General features: G+C 44.9%; 1 protein-coding gene across 1 annotated transcript in view; it reads left to right on the forward strand.

Moving 5' to 3' along the window:
* Positions 1-17,927, forward strand: part of UNC45B (unc-45 myosin chaperone B) — a 55,322-nt gene that overhangs the window by 9,906 nt on the left and 27,489 nt on the right. Inside the window, exons 6-9 of the mRNA XM_063456624.1 lie at positions 330-497; positions 5,652-5,817; positions 11,932-12,102; positions 17,183-17,354. Coding sequence (XP_063312694.1) covers positions 330-497; positions 5,652-5,817; positions 11,932-12,102; positions 17,183-17,354 — 677 coding nt within the window. The remainder of the gene's footprint in view (positions 1-329; positions 498-5,651; positions 5,818-11,931; positions 12,103-17,182; positions 17,355-17,927) is intronic.

Here is a 17,927-nt window from a genome sequence, read left to right on the forward strand (position 1 = left end):
AATTTCATGATGATTACCTCCATCCCCTGTGCCACGCACAGTCCAGAAAAATAATGCATTTTAACCTGCAGTCGATCTTGTGAGGTTTTCATAAAATTTATATAAAGTTACATTTATATAAAACTGAATTTATTTCACATTCATGATTTTGTCATTGAAGCTTTTAGACATATAAGTTTAGTAATAATAATGTGGTAATAATTTTCTTTAACCCCTTAAGGACACATGACATGTCATGATTCCCTTTTATTCCAGAAGTTTGGTCCTTAAGGGGTTAAACTTCTTTTAGTCCTTCAGTCTCCTTTATTTGTCTTTTTTCCATGTTCCAGGCCGCCAACAATCTCATAGTTCTAGGCAGAGAGGACGCCGGCGCTGAAAGAATCTTTCAGAGCAACGGGGTGAATCTTCTTCTACAGCTGGTGGAAACCAAAGATCCAGAGTTGGTTATTTCGGCAGTGAGGACACTTTCAGGCATGTGTGCTGGACACAGGGCGCGAGTAAGTCTCTAATCTATACAGTTGTTCATACTCCTTAGTGGGGACCCCAGATTGTCTACATTTAGTACTTTGCTGTCACAAATGTGTAAACTAGTGCTACTATGGGGGGCATCATGTGTGCCCCTCTTGGACAATGTTGTTAAAGTGGAACAGTTGCCATGTGAACCAATGAAATGATCCACCTTTTGGTACTTTTGAGAATTGTTCTTATGTAGCTTCTTAGCAACTGTATTTGTAACTTTATTACAGAAATCATGGTATTTACTTGTATACATTTATTAACCCCTTACTGATGCATGATGAAATTATTCCATCAAGGGACACAATAGGCACCCAGACCACTTTATCTCATTGAAGTTGTCTGGGTGCAGTGTCCCTATCCTTCTTAGCCCTGCAATATAAAACATTGCTGTTTCAGAGAAACTGCAATGTTTCTATTGCAGGATTAAGACTGCCTCTAGTGGCTATCTACCAGACAGCCACTAGAGATGCTTCCAGCTGTTTCACATAGTTTGACTCTGTGAAACGATGCTGGACATTATCACGCTTTCATGAGGACGTCCAGTGTCTTCAAATCCCCCATGGGCAAGGCCGGACTGGCCCACTGGGAGACCAGGATATTTCCCGGTGGGCTGGTTAAGCTTGGGCGGGCCAGGGGCTGCAGCAGCTGTAAAAGTTGTTTTTTTTTCTTTTAAATTGCTGGGTAGCTGCAAGGAGCGGCATCACATAGTTGCTCCTCACAATGAACAGACATGCAGCAAGCCGCCGGGATACCGAGTGATGTCATATCCCGGCCGCCGGCAATCAGTGCAAGCAGGCGAAAAGCCTAGTGACAGCTCTCACCCAGCTCCAGACCTGCAGACCTAACAATGACCCAGGAAACCAGTGGGAAGCAGTAGGTAACGGTACTGTGCAGAAGGAGAATCTGTAATTTGGTTACATATGTGTTAATGTGTCTGTGTTTATGGGCCAGTGTTAATGTGCCAGTGTCTGTATTTGTTTATGGGTCAGTCTGTCTGTGTTTGTTTATGGGTCAGCGTATGTGTGTCTGTGCTTGCTTATGAGTCAGTGTACAGGGAGTGCAGAATTATTAGGCAAATGAGTATTTTGACCACATCATCCTCTTTATGCATGTTGTCTTACTCCAAGCTGTATAGGCTCGAAAGCCTACTACCAATTAAGCATATTAGGTGATGTGCATCTCTGTAATGAGAAGGGGTGTGGTCTAATGACATCAACACCCTATATCAGGTGTGCATAATTATTAGGCAACTTCCTTTCCTTTGGCAAAATGGGTCAAAAGAAGGACTTGACAGGCTCAGAAAAGTCAAAAATAGTGAGATATCTTGCAGAGGGATGCAGCACTCTTAAAATTGCAAAGCTTCTGAAGCGTGATCATCGAACAATCAAGCGTTTCATTCAAAATAGTCAACAGGGTCGCAAGAAGCGTGTGGAAAAACCAAGGCACAAAATAACTGCCTATGAACTGAGAAAAGTCAAGCGTGCAGCTGCCAAGATGCCACCAGTTTGGCCATATTTCAGAGCTGCAACATCACTGGAGTGCCCAAAAGCACAAGGTGTGCAATACTCAGAGACATGGCCAAGCTAAGAAAGGCTGAAAGACAACCACCACTGAACAAGACACACAAGCTGAAACGTCAAGACTGGGCCAAGAAATATCTCAAGACTGATTTTTCTAAGGTTTTATGGACTGATGAAATGAGAGTGAGTCTTGATGGGCCAGATGGATGGGCCCGTGGCTGGATTGGTAAAGGGCAGAGAGCTCCAGTCCGACTCAGACGCCAGCAAGGTGGAGGTGGAGTACTGGTTTGGGCTGGTATCATCAAAGATGAGCTTGTGGGGCCTTTTCGGGTTGAGGATGGAGTCAAGCTCAACTCCCAGTCCTACTGCCAGTTTCTGGAAGACACCTTCTTCAATCACTGGTACAGGAAGAAGTCTGCATCCTTCAAGAAAAACATGATTTTCATGCAGGACAATGCTCCATCACACGCGTCCAAGTACTCCACAGCGTGGCTGGCAAGAAAGGGTATAAAAGAAGAAAATCTAATGACATGGCCTCCTTGTTCACCTGATCTGAACCCCATTGAGAACCTGTGGTCCATCATCAAATGTGAGATTTACAAGGAGGGAAAACAGTACACCTCTCTGAACAGTGTCTGGGAGGCTGTGGTTGCTTCTGCACGCAATGTTGATGGTGAACATATCAAAACACTGACAGAATCCATGGATGGCAGGCTTTTAAGTGTCCTTGCAAAGAAAGGTGGCTATATTGGTCACTGATTTGTTTTTGTTATGTTTTTGAATGTCAGAAATGTATATTTGTGAATGTTGAGATGTTATATTGGTTTCACTGGTAAAAATAAATAATTGAAATGGGTATATATTTGTTTTTTGTTAAGTTGCCTAATAATTAGTAATAGTCACCTGCACACACAGATATCCCCCTAAAATAGCTAAAACTAAAAACAAACTAAAAACTACTTCCAAAAATATTCAGCTTTGATATTAATGAGTTTTTTGGGTTCATTAAGAACATGGTTGTTGTTCAATAATAAAATTAATCCTCAAAAATACAACTTGCCTAATAATTCTGCACTCCCTGTATATGTGTCAGTGTCTGTATTTGTTTATGAGTCAGTGTGTCTGTGTTTATGGGTCAGCGTATGTGTGTCTGTGTCTTTTTTTGTGGGTCAGTGTGTCTGTGTTTATGGGTCAGTATATGTATGTGAGTGTGTCTGTAGTTGTTTATGGGTCAGTGTATGTGTGTGAGTGTGTCTGTGTTTGTTTATGAGTCAGTGTTTGTGTGTCAGTATGTCTGTGTTTGTTTATGGGTGGTTGTTTATGGGTTTGTGTGTGTGTGTGTGTGTGTGTGTGTGTGTCTGCCTGTGTGTGTTGGGTCATTGAATGTGTTAATGTGTGAATGGGTCAATATGTCTCAGTGTATGTGTGTATGGACCAGTGTGTGTGTCTGTGTTGGTGTCAATGTGTATATGGGTCAGTGTGCAGGTTTTACTTGGTTTACAGGATATTTGAAGTCTGTATTTGAAGTTTGTATTATGCATATATAATAATATATTTGTATTATATTAGTATTGACATGAATATATTCTATAAGCATGATTTGTATGAGTGTTATGCTTATAATTTTATACACAAATATTAATATAAAACAAATGCATTAATATACGTGTATATATGCATTAAACAAATTGTATAAAATAAATTGTATTGAATAAAATTACAATTGGCATTACTTGGTCCTGACACTGACCCGTATTACCTAATCCAGATGTTAAAATCACGGGCATACTGTCTAAAGCAGGGCCAGCGCTAGCCTATGGCAACTAAGCGTCTGCCACTGCCCCGCACTTTGGGGGCTCTTGCTTGGCAGGTGCACAAATATACTGGTAGGAGGATGAATGGGCAGCGAGGGAGATATGTACTCACTGTGTTCCTCCTGCACAGTTCCCTTGTACACCCTGTAGTGTATTAGCAGCCGGTATGTGAAGTCACCCCAGCATAAGTATCACTACAAGCTGAGAATGGGAACTGTGCAGGAAGAGCACAGTGAACCCAGCAGCCCCACTGAACCCCAGCAAGAGGATCCATCCCAACTCTCCCAGGCACAGGTAGGGAAGCTAAGTATGTCTGTGATTAAATGTTTGTATGAGAATGTTTATGGGTTTAGTAAATAACTCCCTAATTTGGTATCTTTAAATATGGCACTTCCACATAAGGATAACAAATTAGCAGCTATCTACTAAACAGCTGAAAGATCAAATGAAGAATTGCTTTTCTTAATTTTGACATTTCATCTGTTTAATAGATAACTCCCTAAATTGGTACCCTTATGTAGATTTGGCATATTTAAGGATACCAAATGAGGGAGCCATTTAGCAGATAGCTCCCTTATTTGGCTATCAGACTGCAAGGGGGTGTTCCCAAACTAATTCATGGACGTGACAATTTCTCTTGAAATCACAAGTTTTATGAATTGGGGGGCACGCAGTTAACACCTAAAGCACTGTAGCAAGCTGAAGGGGGCTTTATGGGGCCTTCAAGTTGCAGGTAGAATTTTCAATGTTAAGTCTTTCTTTCCACTTCTGTATTTATGTGCTATACTAAAGCAATTCATTATAGTGCTGGTAAAAAAAAAAAGTTTTCCCAGGGCTGCTCTTTATTCCCAGTCCAGCCCTGCCCATGGGAAGGCATTGAATCAGTGCTTTCCTATAGGAATGACTAATGCGTGCTTAGTGTGTGCCGCGTCTGCTCATCTGGTTCCCCCTCTGCGCTAACGTCTGATCATAAGGTGAGTGTAAAAGGATTTTTTCAACACCTTATTTGCCAGTGGGGGACGAGGGGGAGATCTGACGGGGCAGGGGTTTGGAGGTGGCAGAAGAACACTTTAGTGTTAAGAGTAAAGCTTCGTATTCCTAACACGAAAGTGTTCCTTTAAAGACCCAAGACGGAATAATTCCATCATGCAGTGTTTTACCAGCTGAGCCTGTTTCCCAGCTGCTAACGGTGAAATCCTAGGTTATACCTTGGGCTCCTCTATGTCCGTTGGGGCCAGAATTAGTGGCTCCACACTGACCAATAAGCAGTATGCGAAAGTCATATCTAAGTGGGCATGTATGAAAGGAATTTAACCAGGTGGAATCAAGAGGTTTCCCTCACTCCAAGACGTGACCAGGTGCTTAGCTGGACCTCCGGTCAATAGTAGAAAGAACAGAAGTGTCCAGTGTTTATTGGTTAACATAGCAATGTTTTGACCTCAAGATCTTTATCAAGCCAATGACACATGAAGTTACAGCTACAGAGATCCTTATTTAAATGCTATCAAAATTCGAACTGTAACACCAAGAAAAGTCAGGTCTCTATATAGCACTGTGACTTCACAGTATAGTGGCAAAGGCATACATTGAGGGTATTGTTGAACTCCGAAGATGTAGCTGAACACAATTTGGGATTTTGTACTGGAGTAGCACATATCAGGTTTATGAAATACACATAAAAAACTAGCAGACGTTGGCTGTTAAATGGCTAAGTAAAAAGAGTTGAAATACCTGTAAGTAAAGAGCCTGTGATATCTACTTTATTAAATATATGCTTTTTTTGGATGATATGATATAGGCAACAGCTGTCCTGCATCTTGTTGGATTTAACCGAATTTGCAGCATTTTGGCTGTAGACAATGAAGAGATTGCACTAGCAACTTGCAACCTAGTGCAGAACATTGTGGATTCATTAACAGAAGAAGATAAGAAAGACCATGGGAAAGCAGATGCTTTGGTATTAGGTAAGATGAATCCACAGAGAACCTGGCTCCTAATTTGATGAATCTTTCTGAATCGACATAATTGTGTTAGGGATATCATGCACTGGGGTATAATTCTTTGCATTTTTCAACAATAAAACAACTTCTGCTTTAATGTGTAAAACTATTTAATAGTGTGTGCTAAGTCAATATTTTCAGAACTTTCAGAAGTATTTCTTAACTATTTTCGATTATGTACATTTTGTGAAATGCTTAAAATGGAAACATGTTGCAATGTACAAAACAAACTATTGGGCATATTGTTTAATAACAGCATAAAAAACACAAAGCATTTGGATAGTACGTTTCTGCAGATAATGTCCTGATAGGTTATCCTGTTTCTTCTACTTCAGGTTCCAAAAACTTTGGTTATGTGTGAGGAGTGTTTGCTCTTTAGTCAAGTTCATACAATTCTCTTTGATTCCGTTCTGGAGTCTAGTAAGGCAGGTCATGTAATTAAGCTACCCTTCACGTTTCTACACCATACACACTGATCAACCACAACATTAAAACCACTGACAGGTGAAGTGACTAACATCTTTATATCATTACAATGGCACTTATCAAGGGGTGGGATATATTAGGCAGCAAGTAAAAAGTCAGTTCTTGATTTTCAAGCATTAGAAGCAGGCATAGGCGTGCGCACGGGGTGTGCCGGGTGTGCCTGGGCACACCCTAATCACACCTCCGTGCTGCACTGCCTCTGGGCAGACTGACATGTCGGGTCCTCGAACCGACACAGGAGGGGGCCCGGCGGCGTGCCCACAATGCCGCCGGGTGCGAGGCCCCTCCTGTCAGTCTGCCCTGACAGAGATCCGGCCTCAGTCTGCAGCTCCGCCGGGAGTGAGCTGCAGACTGAGGTGTCTCGCGATCTCCAGACTGTCAGAGCGTTGCCGCGGCAACGCTCTGACTGGAGATCGCGAGACTCACCATGAAGTCTGCAGCTCACTCCCAGCGGAACTGCAGACTGAAGAGAGAGGGCACCCACTGGACCACCAGGGCAGGTATTTATAAACCCCCCTTCTACCCCCTGTCACTCACTGCTCCCCCACCCCCATCTACTCACTGCCCCCACCCCATTCACTCACCCCCTTCTACCCACTGCCCCACCCCCTTCTACCCCCTGTCACTCACTGCCCCCCATCCAACGCTACCCACTGCCCCTACCTCCTTCCCCTCTACCCCCTACCCCCTGCCCCTCCCCCTCTACCCCCCCAACCCCTGTCACTACCCCTCCACTCCCCCACACCCCCTGTTACTGCCCCTCTACCCCCTTAACCCCTGTCACTGCCCCTCTACCCCCCTTACCCCTGTCACTACCCCCCTACCCCCTGCCACTGCCCCTCAACCCCCCCTAACCCATGCCACTACCCCCCTACCCCCTGTCACTGCCCCTCCACTCCCCCACACCCCCTGTTACTGCCCCTCTACCCCCTAACCCATGTCACTACCCCCCTACCCCCTGTCACTGCCCCTCCACTCCCCCACACCCCCTGTTACTGCCCCTCTACCCCTTCTACCCCCTTAACCCCTGTCACTACCCTCTACCCCTTGCCACTGCCCTTCCACTCCCCCACACACCCTGTTACTGCCCCTCTACCCCCCAACCCCTGTCAGTACCCCCCAACCCTTGTCACTGCTTCTCTACCCCCAACCCCTGTTACTACCCCCTTACCCCCTGTCACTGCCCCTCCACTCACCCACACCCCCTGTTACTGACCCTCTACCCCCTAACCCCTGTCACTACCCCTAACCCCTTACACTGCCCCTCTACCCCAACCCCTGTCACTAACCATCTACCCCTGCTACCTCCTGTCACTGCCCCTCGACCCCCCTACCACCTGTCCCTCTACCCCCCTTACCCCATGTCGCTGTCCCTCCACCCCCTAAACCCTGTCACTGCCCCTCCAACCACCTAACCCCTGTCGCCCACACATTGCACCCCTCACAATCATACACACTGTACCCCACACACATTGCATCCCTCACAATCACACACACTGTACCCCTCACAATCACACACACGGTACCCCTCACAATTACACACACTGTACCCCTTACAATTACACACACTGTACCCTTCACAATCATACACACTGCACCCTTCACAATTACAACACACTGTACCTTTCACAATTACACACACACACTGTACCCCTCGCAATCACACACACTGCACCCCTTATACTCTGCACTGCTCACAATCACACACACTGCACCTATGTATATTTGTATTTGTGTGTATGCATGTATGTATATATATGTATGTGTGTGTATGTGTATATAAAAATACATATACACGTGGCGTGTGTTTGTGCTTTAGGGTGCACACCCTAATGCAACAGGCTGCGCACGCCTATGGAAGCAGGTAAAATGGTCAAGCGCAAAGATCTGAGTGACTTTGATCTTTGGGGGAAATAGTGATGGCTAGATGACAGAGCATCTCCAAAATGGCAAGTCTTGTGGGGTGGTCATGGTATGCAGTGGTTAGTACCTATCATGAGTGGTGCAAGGAAGGAGCACCAGTGAGCTGCTGTCAGGGGCGACCAAGGCTCATTGATGCACATGGGGAGCAAATGCTAGCCCTCCTATTCCTATCACATTAGAGCTACTGTAGCTCAAATTCAAATGCTGACCATGATAAAATGGTGTCAGAACACACTATGCATCACAGCTTGTTTCATATGGGGCTGAAAGAGCCTTTAATGGGGATGTGAGCATCAGAACTGGACCATGGAAGATGGATGTCTGGGCTGATGAATCACATGTTCAATAGTTCAGGTGGATGGCCAGGTGCATGTGCATTATGTACCTAGAGAAGATATGGCTACAGGATGCACTATGGGAAGAAGACAGGCTGATGGAGGAAGTGATATGCTTTGGCAATGTTCTGCTGGGAACCTTTCAGTCCTGGCATTCATGTGGGTGTTACTTTGAGACGTACTACCTACTTTGAAATTGTTGCATACCACTTCATGGCAAGTGGTGTTCCCTGATGGCAATGGCCTCTTTCATCAGGTTAATGCACCCTGCCACTGCAAAAATTGTTCAGGAATGGTTAGAGGAACATGACAAAGAGTTCACAGTGTTGCATTGGCCTCTAAATTCCCTAGATCTCAATCAGATTGAGCATCTGTGGGATGTGTTTGAAAAACAAAGTCTCTATTTCATATCTTGCAGGGCATAAAGGATCTGCTGCTAATGTCTTGGTGCCAGATACCATAGGACACGTTCAAAGGTTTTGTGGAGTCCATGCCTCGACACATCGGAATTATTTTGGCAGCATGAGGGGGACAAACATGACATTAGACATATGGCCTTAATGTTGTAGCTGATCAGTGTATTCCTTAAACAGCTTTGGGATGTGTTTCATGCCATTAGTTTGCTGAAGATTAACAAACTGTTGATGGAGCCTGACAGCACACGAGAACGGTCGCCATTCTCCCGAGCTCCGACAAACTAGAGCAAAAACCGCAAAAAAACAAAGACACCGAACCCCATCTAACCACACAAGTACTGGAAAACAACAGGGTACGACCCGCTGAACAGGTCAATGCCGTTCTTCCAACCCGCGGCAAGGAAAACTCGCAGCCGCGGCTCCAAGGCCTACCGCGCGGGAAACCTCCAGCTCGAGGCGGACTGGGCTCCCCGCATGTGGAGCGACCTTGGCCTACCAGACCCGATCACACACGCACCAGCGGAGATGGGTCGGAAGGCACAGAAACAACCCACAAACACCCCCCAGTCTCACCGTGACATCGCCCAGATGCTGCGAACGCCAGGGCCAAACACAGCTCAGAATCAACTGGTGGATGGAGGGGAATCTTCCCGCGAACACACCCCAGCAAGAACCGGGAAACCTACCCCACCCAGGGTAGAAGACACAGCCAAGGGGGACATACAGGACATGCTAACCAATCTTCAAAGGAATCTCCGGCAAATGTGGGAAGCAGACCTGGCAGTGCTGAAAACAGAGGTACACACACTAAATGCTCGCACAGACACGAATGAGACAGATATACTTACCCTCAAACAGGGCCTCAAAGCACTAAACAATCAGGTGCATCAAATACAAGCCCAACAAGTCAACCTCACTAACCAAGTCAGCATAATAGACGACAGGGGCAGGAGGAAAAACATCAAACTCAGAGGAGTCTCAGAGACAGTACCCTTAGAGGAACTACCACACTTCATTAGAAGGCTGGTGTCTTCCCTCATCCCAACGCGACAGGCTAAACACTTTACCTTTGATGGGGTATACCGGATAACTAAATCCCCACAAGCACCCACCGCAGCACCACGGGACATCATTCTCCGTTGTCACTCGCTAACAGACAAAATGGGCCTACTAGCCGCCCTTAAAGGGAACACCCCGTACCAATTCGAAACCAGCACCATATCAGTCTTTCAGGACTTGAGCAGATCTACATTGTTATGGAGAAAGGGAATGCAGCCCATCACGAAACTCCTCCAAATAGCAGGACTCACATACCGATGGTCAACGCCCAGAACGCTCCTGGTCACAAAAGATGGGAATACATATAAGGCGTCAGACCCATCAGACAGCACTGCCTTACTGACAGCACTGGGCCTCACTCCACAAGGGCTACCCGCTCCAGAGACATCCAGCACTCGCCCACGCAGCAGAGAAAACTCCCCTAACCTCATGGGCGGAGAAGAAGAAAGAGGCCACACGACCTGAACCCACAGACTGCTCATGTTGTTTATGCAAATGTTTTACCTATGTTCACCTATGTTTTAAGGTTAACTTACACACCACTACAACCACACACTTTATGTCGGGCTCACACCACGTAGCGACAGCTCCGCGACTCGACTACACGACTCCCTCCCCCCCCCAGTGCCCCAGGGTCAAGGGACACAACCAACCATGGAGCGCTACACCCCACACCGGGAACCAGACATACAGGGGACACATAAGCAACGCACGTATCCATAACAGACGAACCCCGAGAACAAAATAGACACCCACGCTCCGAAACACAACCCACTCCCATATAGACGAAGGCCTGCTAGCTAGGCAGAAATACATTTTGACTCAACCATACACGCGGGGGTCATGGTGGACTGGACTGGCACAAACAGATAAGGGTACGCTAGACCGTTACGACTGAACAAGTTAAATAGCCACCACCCCGCCACTTCAATAGGCTCTCTGAGACTCAGAGTTCAGGGACACCAGACGTAAAGAGGGAACTATACACCCACCAGCATACGAGGTGATCCAACACTCAGAATGCCGGGTAGCGGGACAACTACCCTGAAAGCCTCAAGGCCAATATATTCACGCACCCCCACAATGTTCATAACGGTGATGACTCACCATCTCACAATTTCTCGCCTAGCAACGGTCAGTACTCTCGTAGGCACCTCGTTATAACCCATCAGTCCAATATACAAAAATGTGCATTCACTGTTATAACCGAACTACTGTATGGACTTGTTTGTTATGTTAACTTAGCAGTATATAATCGTTGCATAAACAGAAATGTCTGTACCACTGATGATGCACGGAAAAATAAAGAATTAAAAAAAAAAACAAAAAACTGTTGATGAAGTAGCCACTCTCTGTAGTTTGTGATGATAGCCACACTGGTTGAACGTACCATAGACTTGGTCAAAATTACCAGCAGTTTTACCAACACAGATCAAACATGCATAAGTTGTGCATTCACCATCTGTGCATCTTACCAGGAAGCATTGTATAATGAAGCATTAGAATGAGCATCATTGGATAATAGTGATTGGTTGAGTGTCAGCTGATCAAGGAAGAGTTCAATCTGCCTTATTAATATGTCCAGTGGAGGCTGGGCTGTAGGCTGAACAATAAACTCATTTAGTTTTAAACTGCTCAAAAATGGATTCACACTGTATGGGGGAACAGCACAAGGGTACTGCAGGCACTATAGCCAATTCAATGAAATCAAATGGTCATATTGTCTACAGTGTTCCTTTATCTGTTTATAGTTAGAAGTATAAATATTCATGAAAAATATGACTTGTTACAAATACAGAGTAAACTAATATCCAGGTCAGCGGCACCTTTAATTTAACTGTCCTTCCAATCCCATACAGACACTAAGAAGGATCTGAAGATGATCACCACTCACCTGCTGGATATGCTTGTAAGCAAGAAAGTGTCTGGGCATGGAAGAGATCAGGCACTGAACCTTCTCAACAAAAATATCCCTCGCAAAAATCTCAAGGACAAAGACCACTCCAAGAGTCTTTTTGTGATTGATACAGGTGAGACGTGGAACTGCTTTGCTGTTATATTGAGTACAATATCATTTAGTCAAGGAAATGCTGATTTTAATGACAAATTACTGATTTGGATTAACTGTTTTGTTTTTGTTTCTTTTCATTAGTCTAAATTCTTGTATGGCTTAAATTTTGTATTAAAATGCATTGGAACAAGTTGTTGGTCTCAAAAAAAATATGACTTCCATTATGGAGTCAAGAAGGAATTTTCTCCCTCATGGCACAATTGGTCGTTGCTTCAAATTGGGGTTTTCACCTTCTTTTGGATCAACAACATAAAAAGATGTGTTTAAAAGTTTAACTCGATGGACTTTTTTTCAGATTATTTCTTCTGCTGCGTTATTATAATCTTTTTATAATCTTAGATGTAATGTTTATATTATTAAACACAACACAGAATTGACTTTAGGCCAAAAAAGCCACACTGAAAATATAGCTGACTTGCTGAATTTCCAATGTTTAAAAATCTTTTTTTTTTCTAAATTCTTTATTTATGCGACAGGGTAACAGGTACAATGTACAAAAACAGAAAATTCATTAGTAAATACCATAATTTTTTTTGGTGACAAACATAAAGGAAAAGGTGATAACTTCATTTGGACCAACAAGACTTAGATAAGCTAGCTTGATTAAAATATACATTACTGTTGGGGCGGAGCCTAGCATCCAAGCAGAGTGGTTGTGCTGAACCTCAGCTCCCACTACACTATGCCCTTTTCGGGGGTAATCCCCTCAATAATCGGCACAATCGCACCCTGGAGAGAACCTAGCATGAAGGGGACACCCGGGGCTATCAACCGATACCCGACAACATGCCTTGAGGCCTACCGGAGATCGGGCAGCGGGGAGACGGCCGCTCCTCAGGCTGACTGACCTGGACATGGAAACCTCGAAAGGGTCACCTCCTACCCCCCCCCCCCCCTCTGGACCGATGGGGGTCATCTCGGTCTACACTAAGCGACTGGAATGGCAATCATAAGCCAACCATACAAGTTGAGAAACCGCGACATCAGGGCAGCCGAGCACATGGAGTACCCAAAATGGCGGTGGCAAGTACACCATACGAGCTGAAACACCTACAAGAGATGGAGGATCACAGTGACATACAGCAGCGTTTAGATGCAGCTTTTGCCCGATTCTGGCACAGGCTGGTAACAAGGCTGCAAGCACCAACGGCAAATCAGCCACCCCACCCAGATAAGAACGGACCGAACCAAGCCCACGGAGTACAGAGAAAGGTACCACCGAAAGGGCAGCCAGACTGCAAAAGAGCAGCGGGGAACAGGGGGAAGAGGCGCCCCACTCCGGGCACAGCGACTATCCCCAAACTAACCACGCAAGCAGGGCCAGCGCGTCCATAAGGCGGCACAGGCGGCCGCCTTAGGGCGCACCGGCTCTGGGGGCGCAAGATTTCGGTGACCGGCAGGAGGGAAGCGCTCCCTCCTGCCAGGTCACCTTCTGGACCCCCGGCGGGCGGCAGCAGTTCTAATGAGAGGCGGCGAGGGAGCTCTAACCTGTCTGCTCTGCTCCCTCGCGCGCTGTGTGCTGATTCTGCGGGAGCCGGAATATGACGTCATATTCCGGCTCCCGGCATCAGCAGACAGCCCGCGAGGGAGCAGAGCAGACAGGTTAGAGCTCCCTCGCCGCCTCTCATTAGAACTGCTGCCGCCCGCCGCACTGAAGCCCCACTGGACCCCAGGGACACATCCACACCAGCTCTCTCCAGGTAGGGAGGCTGGGTGAATATTTATTATTAATTTGTGTGTGTGTGAAAGTGTATGTGTGAGTGTGTGTGTTTGTCTGAGTGTGTGTGTATGTGTTTGTGTGTGTGTGTGTGTCTGTGAGTGTGTGTCTGAAAGTGTATGTGTGAGTGTGTTTGTCTGAGTGTGTGTGTATGTGTTTGTGTGTGTGTCTGAAAGTGTATGTGTGAGTGTGTTTGTCTGAGTGTGTGTGTATGTGTTTGTGTGTGTGTGTCTGTGAGTGTGTGTCTGAAAGTGTATGTGTGAGTGTGTGTGTGTGTGTGTGTGGCTGTGTATGTGTTGTCTGTGAGTGTGTGTCTGTGAGTGTGTGTGTCTGTGAGTGTGTGTTTGTCTGAGTGTGTGTGTCTGTGTATGTGTTTGTCTGAGTGTGTGTGTCTGTGTATGTGTTTGTCTGTGAGTGTGTGTATGTGTCTGTGAGTGTGTGTATGTGTCTGTGAGTGTGTGTATGTTTGTCAGTGTGTGTGTGTATGTGTTTGTCTTTGTGTGTATGTGTTTGTCTTTGTGTGTGTATGTGTTTGTCTTTGTGTGTGTGTATGTGTTTGTCTGTGAGTGTGTGTCTGTATATGTGTGTCTGTATGTGTGTCTGTATATGTGTGTCTGTATATGTGTCTGTATATGTGTCTGTATATGTGTCTGTATATGTGTGTCTGTATGTGTTTGTGAGTGTGTGTGTCTGTGTATGTGTATGTGTGTGTCTGTGTATGTGTATGTGTTTGTCTGTGAGTGTTTATGTATGTGTGTCTGTGTATGTGTTTGTCTGTGAGTGTTTCTGTGTGTGTGTCTGTGTATGTGTTTGTCTGTGAGTGTGTGTGTCTGTGTATGTGTGTATGTGTGTCTGTGTCTGTGAATGATTGTATGAATGTGTGTGTCTGTCAGTGTATGAGTGTGTGTTTGTGAGTGTCTGTCAAATCAGTGAGATTATGTTTGTGATTGAGTGTGTGTCTGTCAATGAATGAGTGTGTGTCAGATCAGTGAGTCTGTGTCTGTCAGTGACGTCTGTGTGTTTGTCATTGAGTGTGTGTGGCTGTTAGTGAGTGTAGCGTGGCGGAGCGGAGCGCAGTACAGGAGCTTCTGTTTCCTGTACCTGGTCACTGAGAGAGCACTTCCTGTCAGTCCAACCAGCTACAGAAAACTGAAGCTCCTGTAGAGGGTCTGCTCCGCAACGCTACAAGACAGGTAGGAGGCATACCAGGAAGGGGAGTGTGACCGCTAAGAGGGTGGGGGCTGCACCAAGGGACAGAGAGGGGAGGGGAGAGAATTAACCAAGGGACAGGGAAAGGAAGAGGGAGGGGCTGGTTAGGAGGCACATAGGTGAAGATGTTAATTTTAGAGGGTGGGGGTGGAAAAATGCATCTTCGCCTATGTACCCAAAAATCCTGGCACCGGCCCTGCACGCAAGCACACAGCCCGCCCAGGCTGGGGGCCAGGAGGAAACTGCCTCCGCAGCATCGACCACCCTGCTGAAGGAATGCCTGCCGCTGGCGGCGACAGGTCACCGGCTCCATCTGCACCCGATATGGGAATGCCTCGAACTCACGGAGTCATCGAGCCAGTGGTCCGATGATGCCACCCTATATGTGGGCCTGGGGCTGGAGGGGGTCCTCCAGCCGCATCTGCCGCTCTAACACCTTCTGCCCTCTCACTCCTGATGACAACATACCGCGAACCGGCAAAGGCTGAGCGGGACTGATTTGCGGACACGCCGCACTGTTTAACTTTCTCCTCTCACCTTCCTTATCTTTTTAGGTCCCCTCTATACAGAACGCAATGCTAAGTTTAAATGGTTACCTTTGTCGCAGCCCACCATCTATGCAACCAGTTGTACTTTTTTTAATCACTGACCCAGTTAAACCCAATTGCATAGCTTAAGCACTGTGTATCTCCCATATCTATCTGTTTTGTTATACAGTTAGTTCTGCATTGAACCAACGATACACATTCAGCAAAGCAACTGTTTTAGTATATCTAGACACGAGTCGGTACGCCTCTCATTTTCTATGTATGTAGGATACTGTTTAAGTCCAGCATGTTAATATACTGAGCCCTCTGGTATAGTATATGGTTTAATTATACTAACACACTCAGAAGGCATGCATCTAATCAACCAGCCTGCACAACTCAGGGTAATGTTACCTCTGCTAGATAAAAAATCAGTTTATCCACTTATTGTGCCTTTAATCACCAGGACTTTATGATTTAAAGCTTGTATCTTCAACATATAGTTTCACAACAAAAATTTGTAAAAATGAGGCATCGCTAATCTGGAAATGTAACTCAAAATTGTTAAATGATGTACCTAAGCTGTAAAATCACTCGTACAATTTCCCTGCTTTTCTTTTGTACCCCATCTTATATGCCTTCAATAAAAGAAAGATTTACAAAAAAAAAAAATATACATTACTGTTGACCAGTAAATATAACGTGCACTAAAAGTGGTCAAATCACAACATATAAAATAGAAAAATGGGGAAGGGAGGAGTGGCGGGGGGGGGGGGGGGTAAATAGAGCTCTGTTGCTGCCTATTTTGATTATATCAGATGTGCTTAAGTATGCTGGCAACAATGTTGCGGAGTTTAATTTCAACATAAACTAATGCTGTAGTAATGCCGTTTTATGTAGTCATCTGTACCATCCCATACCAATATGATTTCAGATTAAGTTTAGTTGCATATATTATTGAAAGGAGACCAATATATATTTTTTACAGAACATTAAAACTATATATTAAATATATTTATTTTTATATTGGTGTTCTTTCTGGTTTAGACTATTGGTCTTCCCTGTAAAATAAATTAGAACACAATGCCTCATCTTTTATTTAGTCTCCTTCCAGCAGCCACTCCGCATGTACTGAGCTCATCTATCTAGACGATCTATGGTACACTGCAATGCTCCACATTGAAAAGAATTGTTAAACTACTGGGCATGCATGGCAATAACCACGATCAGCCAATCAGCTGCTTCTCATAAGGAAGCATTGAATCCAATGCTTCTCTACGAGAAGCATTCACAGAGTTTAGCAGCATCATGCTGTTGAGGATGTGCCTTTTAGTGGCTGTCTAATTCTAACTACAGGGGCATTACCTATGAACCCAAACCACTTCACTAAGCATAAGTTGTCTTGGTGTTTAGAGTATCCCTTTAAAGGGGTAGGAATTGTTATAACCTCCATTTTGTAGATCAGTGCCAAACATATTGTGCATGTATTTTAGCCTCGTAGGATCCTGTACTCAACAAGTAGTTATATGTCAACAAAGCACATAGAAAATATCCACAAAAGATCATCTTGGCTTTATTTTTTCCAGGTTTAAAAAAGATTCTAAAAGTACTAGGGCAGGTTCCAGAACTACCCAATTGTTTGCCACTGACAGTGAACACTCGAATAAATGCAGCCGTTCTTGTGAATAGGCTCTATGATGATTTGCGCTGTGATCCAGAAAGAGACAACTTTAGGACAATCTGTGAAGAATATATAACGTAAGTCATTCATTAATCCCTGTTGTCAATGAGAAAAGAAACAACTTGGGAACAAGTGATAGGTATTTATGTTAGAATACTTTTAGTGTTTCTTATAGTAACAGTAGAGTAACAGAAATCGATATAGCTAAGATGCAGAATGCAACTAGTTCAGTCCATGAACGGATTAATTAGATGATGTACACATGGATTCAAGGTCAGTAAATTGAAGTAGATTATCTAATTATGTCAGAGGGAAATGTTGAATGTAGAATTGAATTATGTGCCAAGCCATGGACCATGAGGCAATGGGGTAGCATAGAAAACTCCTAATTTAAAGGGTCACTCTAGCCACCAAAACAACTTTAGCTTAATAAAGCAGTTTGGGTGTATAGCTTATGCCGCTGCAGTCTCCCTGCTTAATTCTCTGCCATTTAAGAGTTCAATCACTTTTGTTTCTGTTTCTGCAGCCATAGCCACACCTCCCCTGGATGTCACTCAGCCTACAGTGAACAAAATGATTTCACTTTCAATCAGATGTTTACTTTCTTTAGAGTGTTTGATCTCCTGCTCTGTAAATTTACCTTTAATCAC

The sequence above is a fragment of the Pelobates fuscus genome, chromosome 1, assembly GCF_036172605.1.
Source record: "Pelobates fuscus isolate aPelFus1 chromosome 1, aPelFus1.pri, whole genome shotgun sequence".
Classification (NCBI taxonomy): domain Eukaryota; kingdom Metazoa; phylum Chordata; class Amphibia; order Anura; family Pelobatidae; genus Pelobates; species Pelobates fuscus.